At 33.3% G+C, this 12,004-nt stretch overlaps 1 protein-coding gene across 1 annotated transcript; it reads right to left on the bottom strand.

Annotated features, from left to right (window-relative positions):
* Positions 1-8,626: 8,626 nt before the first annotated feature.
* Positions 8,627-11,838, bottom strand: LOC125066988 (zinc finger C4H2 domain-containing protein). The gene is made up of 5 exons (XM_047675340.1): positions 11,682-11,838; positions 11,118-11,289; positions 10,434-10,612; positions 10,214-10,354; positions 8,627-9,684 (listed from the first exon to the last, which is right to left on the bottom strand). The coding sequence occupies exons 1-5, from the start codon at positions 11,738-11,740 to the stop codon at positions 9,558-9,560; spliced, it is 678 nt and encodes a 225-aa protein (XP_047531296.1). The 5' UTR covers positions 11,741-11,838; the 3' UTR covers positions 8,627-9,557.
* Between the last annotated feature and the right edge of the window lie 166 nt (positions 11,839-12,004).

Genomic DNA, 12,004 nt, shown 5'->3' with positions numbered 1-12,004 from the left:
AACAAGATAACTTTTACGTTTTATACTATTTATAGCCTGGCCAATATAAAACTAAGTACACATCCTATGTACACAGACTCAACGGAACATAAGAACACTAAACTTACAACAAATATAAGTAAAATTAAGTGGAAAAGCTAACGTGTCAAGGACTTTTATGTAGAATTAGAATTATTGAAAACTGATCAGACTAGAATACATTGATTTAATATTAAACTACTTTTTGGACGGCGTATGAAAATTATTTACCAGACACAAATTGTGATAACTCAGCTAATGTGCACGATATAAATATAATTTATAGCTTTAAAGAATAATGTAGTTTATTCTTTTTAATTGGATCATTAGTTCCGTAGGGTACACACTAAATACAAACAAAAACATGTTACCTCTTTAAATATTAGAATAGATGTCGATTATCAAAATTCTTAACGAACATCGTAATGATTTCCGATTTCAAAAATATGATGAGTACCTAATGAGGTGCGATGAGTCCGGTACGTCCGCAGGAGTTGTTACTAGATACGTATAGCAGAAGTGTAATCATAAAATATAACAGCGACTCGCAAAATAAATTCTAACGAGGCGATAGGTGATCATTTAATAGCTCAGTCAAGAATTTGTTTAATTAAAATGTAAACAATTACAAATGAATTAATCAACCGTACGTGAACATAATGAATCTTGTCGTCTCATTGTAACTTGTATCGAAGTATAATAAGATTTTTTCAAAGATCAGTATCGTTTTTCGTACAAATTTTATAATTTTATGATATACGGAAAGCGACGTTTCGTTCTCGAGGTGCAGTCATATCTATAACCTTGTAAACATTCGAATAAACTATAAAATCACATTCACTAAGCAACAATAAATGCAATTATTTTGAAAAATATCTATGAAATTAATTTGTTTGTTACAAGCAATAGATTATATTATTCCAGTAATCAAACATAAAACACAACTTTCAGAATGAAAAAAAAGACTCGACTCGACGAGAATTATGAGCTGACTAAATTACCAACTTCTATATTAAACTTTTATAACTAAAACCCATTTTGGTGGATCTGATCCAGAAGTCAGACCCTCATGGGTTTTCTCCATTTTTAGATCTAATTTGGTCTTCAGCTTCAGAGGCATCAGGCAGACCTGAGTGAATTTATCTTCATTATTAACAAAAGCGCTGTAATGCAAAACACGACGCATTCGGAATTGACTGGATCAAATCGATTAGCATCGATCTAACCTTTAATCAATAGGAAACAGTTTGAGCAGATCATGTCACGTACTTGTATGTGCACTAGCATAAACATGATTATTTAATGAGCAAAAAATTGTTCGGTCTAATTGCTTAAATCTTTTAAATCGATTTTTTTTGACATTTTTTAGCAAGAAATATATGCATTGTGTGTTTAGCTGCTACATTAATCGCCGGGAAATTTAAAAAATTATATTTCGAGAAAAGTAATAATAAGTAAATAAAATTCGAGCCCATAAAAAATTAAAACCACTATATTTTTTTCAAATTTAAATGCGACCAAACAGTTAGTAGGTAATCCTCATAAGCAAAAATATTTTTTTCAAATCGGCTCATAAATTACTGAGTTTTGAAGTAACAAAAAAATACAACTGAATTGAGAAAATCTTTCTTGTTTAAAGTCGAGTTAAATAGTTTAATTAAATAAATTCTATTAAGTATTGTCTCTCGCAAGCGATGCAGGTTGTGGGGCTACTGACCTTTGTCACCTACTTTTATATTTACTTTGTAAGCAGTTTGAACTGCGACACAATTAATATGATTGTTCAACACATTCGATGAGTAATTATTTTACTATTCATGATTATAAAGTTAAAACAGCCGTTATTTACTTAATAAGTCAACTTGCCACTTTTAGAATATTGTTATAATTAAATAAATATTTTCTTGTTTAATAGTAAAGTAAATAATATACCTATTATAAATGTATAATAAGTACACACACATGGGACTTACTTAATATTGTTCTTTATTTATGTCATGTAGCTATGCAGAAAGAAGCGCGACAATTATTGACAAGCCGCGTATATGTTGTTAGTGTGTGCGTCTGTGCGATAACAGTTTGCGTCGCAGCCCGTGACCCGTGGGTCAATCACGTGACGCTTTCGTCTGACCTAGATCCAACAAATATTTATTACGTAGATACAAGTAGATAATACTTATCATTCTAATGTTTAAGAGAGGTTAACTTTCACATTAAGATAGATTAGTTACAAGTGCGGGCGTAAGCTATGGAGTATTTATGTTTTATATTTTTATGAATACTTATAACTCGTTATATCAACGTAGGCTCATCAACGTAGAAAACGTTGAGTAAATTGTTTTTTTTTTAAATTAAAACTACTTTTTTAATTGTAACTTACTATTTTGGTGATTCGTTCAATATCCGCCAAACCATATCGGACACGAATACAGGTTATATGTTATATAGATTTTTTTATAATATATGTAGGCCACTATGCGCCATTGTTTAATAATTTATAAAAATCAACGTTTCAAATAATTCTGGCGCGGCCACTTCATAACAAGCTTACGTCGATCGCGACGTACCCATGTCAACTATAACTGACTGTTAACCATTCCTTCCATCCCCATCAACCTTGGGAACTAAGATGTTTGTCGTTTGTAGTTACACTGACTCTCTCATCCTTCAAACCGGAACACAGCAATACGAGGCATTCCTGTTTGCCGGTAGAATACCCGATGAGTGGCTGATCTTCTTGTTATTATTCGCATTGCAACATACTGCTCAGCTCAGTTTCCACGTGCTCAATTTCTTAAGATATTTTGTTAAATCAAATCAAATCAAAATATACTTTATTCAAGTAGGCTTTTACGAGCACTTTTGAATCGTCATTTAACAAATTCCTTAAAGTAAAGCTACCACCGGTTCGGAATGTAGATTCTACCGAGAAGAACCGGCAAGAAACTCAGTAGTTAATCTTTTTCAACATATAAAAATACAGTCATGTTAGTTAAATACAATTATATATGTACGTCATGTCTTCTGCCTGGAAGTCAACAAGCATTAACTCCACGCTTTTTTATCATCAATTTTTTTTTTTTTAAAAGTATGTTTTTTTTTAAAAAGTATGTTTTATTTAACAAGTTTGTACTTAAATATAAAGTTGTTGGAGTCTCCTTTTAAGCATATGAAAAGCCTGTGCCAGGAAACTCCGCTCTTCCATATCACGAATTAGGTACAAGTATACAAGATATTTAAAGTACAACAATAATAAAGAAACAATATAAAAAAGTAATAATAAGAGAAGTAATTACCAAAAAGGAAGCAAATGTGGGATTAAAATGTATGTGTATGCATGCGTGCGCGTGCGCATTTGTGTGTGTGTGTGTGTGTGTTTTGTATGTGCATGTTGGTGTGAGTAGGATATAAATGTTAGTTCCTATATTCTAAAAAAAAATCCGTTTCTTGAAAACTTAAAGATTTTATCCATTTTATTATTTTAATTTTACACTCTTTACAAGTTTTTGAATATATATCAACGTATTTATTTATTTTATTATATAAATAGGCAGATCTATTATCATACTGAATACTAGCGAAGACTGTTTTAGTAGCAGGGATAGATATAACATTATATGCTATACGTTTATTGAGTAACGATATATCGTAGGTTAAAGACTTGTGTTTATTTAGAACAGTATGCACAATATATAATTTCCGTACAGTTAACAAACCACTTTCTTCATAGAGTCTTTCAGTACTAAACCGTTGTTTTTTAAAGAACATTACTTTAATCAATGCTCTTTGAGCTCGTTCAATTTCCATGAAACGTGTTTTACGTGCACCTCCCCAAATAGGTAAACAGTATGTTATTATGGATTGCACCAAAGCTATATAAATTTGATTTAAAAGATTGTTTGAGGAGTCGTTTACAGTATTATTGGTTGCAATATGTCTCAGTGATTTGAACATCCACGTGAACTTCCTAATGCGTGCCGCAACATGTTCAATTTGCGGGTACCATGACAAGTTCTGGTCGACCATTATTCCCAAGTATTTTATTTGACTTACTTTATTTATTAATGGACAATTGCAGTTTTTACCTCTTACTTTATTACAATTATGAATTTTTATACGAAAATTTGTTTTGGGTTGTGAACTATTTTTTATACTGAAAGTGATAAAGTTAGTTTTATGAGTATTTAATGTTAGAAAATTTAGTTTTAGCCAAATTGCAACTTGAGCCATACCTTCTTCAGTGCTCTTTCTAACAGCGTCCCACGAATGACCAGAGAAAACAATAGCAGTGTCATCTGCGTAAGAAATTATTTTTGCATTTTTAATAGTCATAGTACATAGATCGTTCAGATAAATTAAAAAGAGAGTGGGGCCCAAAACACTTCCTTGCGGAACGCCGTAAGATACACGAGCCTCGCCACTACAGTTAAGTTGATCTAGTTTAGTCTTTTGAATTCTATTAGAAAGGTAGTCTTTAAATATTGTGTGGGGTGGTCCCCTTATTCCTATTTTTTCTAATTTATGTAGAAGGACAGGGATAGAGACTGTATCAAAAGCTTTTTTTATGTCGATAAAGACAGAAAGACATTTTTTTCCTTTATCGAGATTTTCTGAAACTAACGAAACTAAAGATGAAACAGCGTCTTGTGTCGAGACATTCTGCTGGAAACCAAATTGACAAGGAGAAATTATTTTAAAAGCCCGTAAGTAACTCAATAGCCTACCATTCAACATTTTCTCTATCACTTTTGACAATACTGGTAGAACTGAAATTGGCCTGTAATTGTTTATATCGTCTCTATCCCCGCCCTTGTACACGGGAGTAATTATAGACTTTTTTAATGAATTTGGGAATATTCCCGTTTTGAAGCATAAATTGACCAGGTGAGTAATAACTGAGATAATTTCGTTTTTAACATATTTAAAATAACTTGAAGAAATGTTATCCCAACCAGGAGCACTATTTAATTTCAGATTTTTAATTATGGTATCTACTTCTTTATGGTCAGTATTCAATAAAACAAGAGATTGAGATTGACTAGGTAGACTCTGTAAGTAGTGATTCAAGTCATTTGAGTTACAGTTGGTTCAATTTCCCGGGCAAGATGTTTACCAATATTTGAGAAATGATTATTTATATAGTTAGCAGATTCAAGTGGGGAAGGCTTTAGGTATTTAAGTTCGAAGTTGGGTCGTCTTGATTTAGTGGAATAAGTTATTGTTTTTATATTGTGCCAGAGTAATTTATTGTTCTTTAAAGATCCCATGAGTAATTGTCGTTCATATTTTCTTTTTAATTTCTTTATAAGATTGTTACAGTGATTTCTGTATCGTGTATATGAGATTTTTTTAATTTCATTACAAGGGTCGTTACGTAATTGCTTTTGAAGTTTATTTCGAGCCCTGATGCATCTAAGTATTCCTTCTGTAATCCAGGGTTTCATAATGCGATTGTTTTTAGAACGTTTTATTATTTTTGTATTGCAGTTAAGTGAATCCATTAGTTGTTGTAAAAGATAATCAGTAATTTTGTTTGGATCATTACTTAATAGTAATTGTTCTAGATGTTTTTCTTGTAGATATTTTAGAGCTCCTTCAAAGTCAATAATAGTTTTTGTTTTTTGTGCGTCATGCCTGGTTTTATTTTTGTAGATACATAGTAAGACAGTGTAATGATCCGTAACAGACGTCTGTAATACAGCTACGAAAGAAGAGCTTTTAGCCCTTCTTATTTTTAACATAAAATGGTCAAGGCAACTTTCATTTCTTGTAGGCATGACGTGACCTGGTGAAATACCATGGGCTGATAGTGCATCTAAATAATTTATCCTATTGTGACGTTCATACGACTGTTCATTAGGTTTCGGTATCAGATTAATATTAATATCTCCAGTTATGATTATGTGTTTTTGTGTATTTAAAGTGTAAAGGTGTTCGTTTAGAGAATCAATAAAACTTTCTGCATTACTATTGGACGGAGAGCGATATATACAATATATAATATAATTCAAAATGTCTAATTGTAAACATGAGGCTTGGTTTAATTTTATTTCTTTGACATTATATTGTAGAGTATTTTTTACGAAGACAATAACACCGTCATTCTGATTTAAGTTGTATGTAGTAGCGTGCGATGTGTAGTTATTGAGTGTAGGTATAGCTTTGTCTTGATTTATTCGACATTCTGTCAAAACTATAACATCCGGTGTAAAAGTAAGACTGGATAACGTAAGTACAAAGCTATCGAAATTACAATATATGCTTCTAATATTTTGTGAAATTATAGTAAAGTCGTTATTATTTATTATATAATGATTATTAAGTTCTGTCTGATTACAGAAAGCAGTACGGGAGATACTTAATTTGTCAATTTCATTTATATTTTGTATTAAGTCATTCATTTTATTATAGTAGAAGAACTGGTTGCAAATTTAAACGAAGTTGTATATCTTAGTAAACTAAAATTATAATCATATATGTAAAGTGTTACTTTATTTTTAGTATAATTCCTCTGCTTATATTTTTTATAGGCATCGCGAATCATATTTGCAATTATAGTTACGACTGAGAGAACAAAATTCATAGTAGGTAATAATTTTTTTGAGTGTAGTAGGTAATAAGTGTGGGCAAGTTGCCTATGATATGTAGGTGAGTGAAGTGTTGAAGTGTGTAGTGTTATGGTGTGTAAATATATAATATTAATTAAATTTTGAATATAATTTATTTGTGTGTAAGATGGTATTTTTGTCGTAAACAATCTTTTAGAACAATATATTTGACATATGTATAAACAAGGAACATCTAAAAACCCTAACATATAAAATTTAAAAAACAAATCAAACTTCAAATATAGATTCAAATAAATTTATGAGAAGACAAGTAACTCTAAATAAAAATATAAGACAACAAAATCTAGTCATTTGTTTGTTGCTATTAATTGTTGTACCTGGGCTTCATTAGTGATATTGACTATGGGCGAGTTATCTAGTTTTCTCACATATACCTTACCATGTGCAGTCCAGCAGAACTTATAACCCTTGGATTTCGATAGGTCTCGTGCAAGATAATAAAGCCGAGACGCACGGGGTGTTAAGTGCTCCGTTAGGAAGATAGGCGTATCTTCCGCAGTACGAAAGCCGAGATGCTTTGCACAGAGCTTGCTTTTATGCTTGATATTGTATTGTTTTCCCATTCTTAACATTTCAGTTTTTAAAATTGTCGAATTTGTTTCAATTATGATAGATGTAGTAGAGGTTTCTTTTTTATTGTGGACTCGATATATGTCTTTAACATCGTGCGTGTTTAAATTGCAACCGACATTAGTCGCAAGACTTGTGACCATGGCTAGTAGGTCTTCTTTGGTCTCGTCACTTTTTTTTGGTATATTTTTTAATTCAAAATTATTTTTTCTCTGACTTCTTTGTAGTTCATCCAATTTTTCTTCCAAGAGGTTAATACGCTTCCTATCTTCTTTAGTTTGATTTTCTAGAATATTTATCTGCTTTTTCAATTCTTCGTTTTGTGCCGTTATAAAAGATAACGAACCTTCAATATTTATATTGACTTGTTGCATTTCCTTAAGTGTCATAACGATGTCTTTAATTTTCTCATTCTGCTGGTTAAAATAACTGCTTATCATAGATTTAATTTCGGTTTTAAAACCTTCAAAATCGGAGGCATTAACATCTTTCGTAGATCTTTTACTACGGGTGGCTATGAAGTTCGGCGGCGTGTTTTTTTTAACCATTACATTCAGTGCAGAATCCAACATAGAATTGTCCATTTTAAATCAATGAAATAATGGCTAAAATCACTTATTGAATGTAAGTAGCGGAGTCTAAGGCGGGCAATGCAGGTGCGTGAGCGCTGTTGGACGTATAAGAACCATAGAGGCGTACCTGTAGGGCGGAGCTCGTGTTATTTACAGCCAATAATCAGATCGGCAAAGTACCAGGGTACCAGGCGCTCGCGAATTGTTCTCGTAAATTTAAATTTAAATTTTGATTTAAAGTTTTAAATTGAATTAATTTAAAAAAAAAAAAAAAGAAACAAATTGCACAGACTCAAAACACGTATACACCTTGCGGCGGTCCGGGGGAAGAGGATAATATAATCTTGTATCGAAGTATCTTGATAATATAAGCAATATAATCTTGTATCGAATAATATGCATTCTTTACCGATATATTTTTTACAAATGACTTGAATCTATGAAACAGCAAAGTTAAAAATGTATGCGGAATTTTATTATAGAAGCGGCGGATACCTTGACCCAAAAATGATTATTGACTTTGCGGAGTCGGAAACTTGGCGCTCTAAGATTATCCTTACTTCTTGTGCACATACAATGATTATCACTGATTTTATCAAAGTGATCAATGCTACCGTGAATATACATAATATTGTTGTAAATATATTGTGATGCAACAGTGAGTATTCCTACTTTGTTAAAAACATCCCGACGAGAGTATGTTTGTTTAAGCATGAGTTTTACAATTATATATTATATTATTTACTTACATATATATTATAGAAGATGAAGTGAGTTAAGTTCAATATAGATATCTCGGGGCTAAAACTATACACTACAAATATAATAAACAAGTCATTGACACGAAAATTGTATATTGTAAAAACAAATGATATTCACAGTGAGTGTGCAGCTATTTACAGAGAACTTGACCGACCGACACAAACACATTTACATCTATCACAATTATTATATGAATGTAATTTAGATGGAGATATATACAGCACAATAATTCAAGAACAAAGACTAACTGGCACAAACAGAATTCATCATATCGACACAAGTTTAGAATATTATATTAACGGATTATCAGACCACCAGTTAAGTTTGATCGAAGAAAAATTGACCGTTTGTCAAATTTTCTTTTCGAAAACTGACAATAAAAACTGAACTGACTATAAATATTTATAAGTTACCTAACTATTAAAAAATCATCCCTCAAATTAAGAATCATTCAATTTCTGTTTTATCATGTTTGGCCATTGAGTGTGGTTGAATTACTATTAATATTATTTTTCTCCTGATCACGTAGAAAAGATTTATAGCAGCAATTAGTTTGCACATTTAACACTAACTTCTTCAGACTGTACAGTCTGCCTTTAGTTTACAATAAACAACTACGTCCTGAATTAATATTTACATTTCAATTTGGCACAATCTATTTTAATCTCCTCAATACTAGCTTGTTCTTACACGAGACGAAACACCGACCTAATAAATATATAATACTATTATTTACAACCATCAAGATGTATCTACTAACATTAAGCTTAAAGTACAATCACTCAACGTGACAACATCCATTATTATATATATTTAAACATTCCGTTCATTGTGTACATTGTGTATATGTAGAAAATTAAAGAATACTTTTAAGTAGAGTAAGAACTCAGATCACTGGGCACTACGAGTGAGCTCACGAAACGATAGAGGGCCTGTTCTCGAGAAGCAGGTAACCAATAACACGCGGTGGGGTGTGGGCGGGGAGCGCCGGCTAGTGGGGGGTGGACTATTTCTTCTTGGGCTTCTTGGGGTTCCTGGAGCGACTCTTGGCCTTGCAGAGCGGACAGATGGGCGCGTTGCGGTGGATCTGCTGGTGGCACGACAGGCACGACTTCATGGGCGGCGGCTGCTGTCTGCAAGTGGCAATACACCTTGGCTCTGCTCGTGATATAGTCTCACAGAGCCAATTGATTCATTTCACCCGTCTCGTATTTCGGGTCTTTCAAAATATATGTTATTTACAAAAGGAGAAACAATCGAAATCTGTGCTAATTTGTGTTTTATCATAAAATAAAAAAGGTAAGGTAAGGGTCTGCTCTTCTCTTAGAGATAAGGTCTAAAGCTTATTCAACCGAATTGTTCCAGTGAATATTGGACGCAGTAACGTCATCTAACCAACGTAAAACATTTTTTAATCTAAGTTGTATATCATTTAAGTGACTAAATTTAAAAAGTTAAACGATAGAGATCGATACGAGGAAATTGCTACTAATTACAATTAATTAACGATTTCATAAAATGTACTAAATGTTAAAATTGTTTGACGTTTATTTAAACGCAAAACAATTATTGATTCGAAAAACAAAATAAACGTAGCGAGCGGACTCGGGGGTCGGGATCCGGGGGAAGGTGGGGGGCGCAACATAAGAAACACGATCGAACCTCAGCGAGACGGTAAGGAAATCTCGTTCGAGAGCAGACCTGAACGCGGGCGGCGGCGGCGGCGGCTTGCGCGGCGCGGGCGCCAGGAAGGCGGCCGCCGCGCCCGCCGGGCCCGCGCGCGGCGCCGCCGGCGGGAAGCGGCTGCAAGCACACGGCGTTAGTGGCGACCGGGGCGGGGGCGGGGGCGGGGGAGCGGGATGGCGCTTGTCGCGGAACTCACTCGGGCGTTATGGGGCTGCCCTCCTCCTCGTGCAGGTCGGGCAGCCGGTCCAGGCCGAGGCACTGTCGCCGGAGCAGGTCCACCTCGGTCTTCAGCGGCCGGTAGTCCTCGTGCAGACGGGACGCATTGGACAGCTTGCGAGACATGCTCTCCTCCGTCTGCTTTATGACCGTCTCCATCTGAAAAATGACATTTATAAAATCGATGTGTGTAATTTTAGAAGACCAGCCAAATTTCTTACCTTGATCATAAATCTTGAGTACATAAAGTGATATTATAAAAAATTAAACTCAAATGTATTACTATAGATATATTAAATAAGCCTCTGATAACAACATTAAAAAGTATTGATAAATAATAGGCTAGTTTGCCCTCAGTGAGAGCTCCCAGATAATATAAACAATGCGAGAAGTTACAATTGTTCTCAGAGCTAACAAAACAAACATCACTGAACACATCTGGTGTTTACACTACCATGCTATTTTTGTACTACATCTTGTTTTAACTGGTACATTCGCTTTACAGTTATACTATAATTATTTTGCTGTAATTTAATGCTTATCTTCAATGTGCATATCATAATAGCTAATGCAGGAATAGCTTACAAGAATGTGTGTGCAGAGAGTCATACGTGAGCTGTATTTGATTTGTAACATGGTCAAAATTAAACTGGAAGCTACTTACAGCATTTATGTCAGCATGTATTTGCCTCAGTTCTTCTACGTGGCTCATCTTCTCTTGTTGAAGCAACTCCATTTCTCTTTTGTATTGAGCAAGGCAGCGCCCCTCCTGATCGCCACTACGGACCTCATTTAAAATGCTTCGCTTTAAGCGTTCTAAAGTAATTGTCTTATTTCTGTAACGTTGAAAGTTTTATTAATTAATCATTAATCAATTTTCAATGCAGGATAATAGGATTTTATTGAATTGTTATATAATAAATTATATAAATAAATAAATTGAACATTTATAGAAATTCATGTATAATAATATTATTTTTTAATAAAACACAAGCAATTAAATATTTTTCGTATAAACCCTGCCCCAAACATCCGATGATATTATGGCTTTCTATTTTTTCTTTTAATATTTATTATAAGGATTAATTTGAAATTCAACCAATAATTAATAACATTGTTTATTTAAGCCGCGAATTAAAAGAAAACATAGGGGTGTCAAGTGTTTATTGATCGTGTCTACAGGTGCAAAAGGCATTCTACCAAACTCAGTAGTAAGTTAAATACTCACCTGATCTCTTTCATGGCTTCTAATTTGTGATATATTTCCCTTTCGTTCTCAGCGGTCATTTTTTGGGCGCATAAAAGTATAAAATTTTCTTCACTGAGAAAATTAAATGAAAAACACAAAACGTTATAGACTGAAAACACACACTGGAAATAAGCAGTGGGAACAGATTATTCAGACAATCAGAGAACAGTGTTTACAGATTATAAATACCGTTTATTACAAACATTACTTATAAAAATGTAAATTGCCGTAAAAAAAAATATCATTTTTTATTCCATATTTAACAAAACCATAAACACCTGTTATAATATTGGTTAACTGAT

Source organism: Vanessa atalanta, chromosome 10 (assembly GCF_905147765.1).
Source record: "Vanessa atalanta chromosome 10, ilVanAtal1.2, whole genome shotgun sequence".
Lineage (NCBI taxonomy): Eukaryota > Metazoa > Arthropoda > Insecta > Lepidoptera > Nymphalidae > Vanessa > Vanessa atalanta.
The sequence above is the reverse complement of the archived record's forward strand: the minus strand, read 5'-3'. Positions and strand labels throughout refer to the sequence as shown.

Coding starts and splice junctions, on each gene's coding strand:
- LOC125066988 (XM_047675340.1), bottom strand. CDS start 11,740: ATGACCGCTGAGAACGAAAGGGAAATATATCACAAATTAGAAGCCATG. Junction 11,290..11,681: donor GAAGCCATGAAAGAGATCAG/GTGAGTATTTAA, acceptor TCAACGTTACAG/AAATAAGACAATTACTTTAG. Junction 10,613..11,117: donor TACATGCTGACATAAATGCT/GTAAGTAGCTTC, acceptor GTCATTTTTCAG/ATGGAGACGGTCATAAAGCA.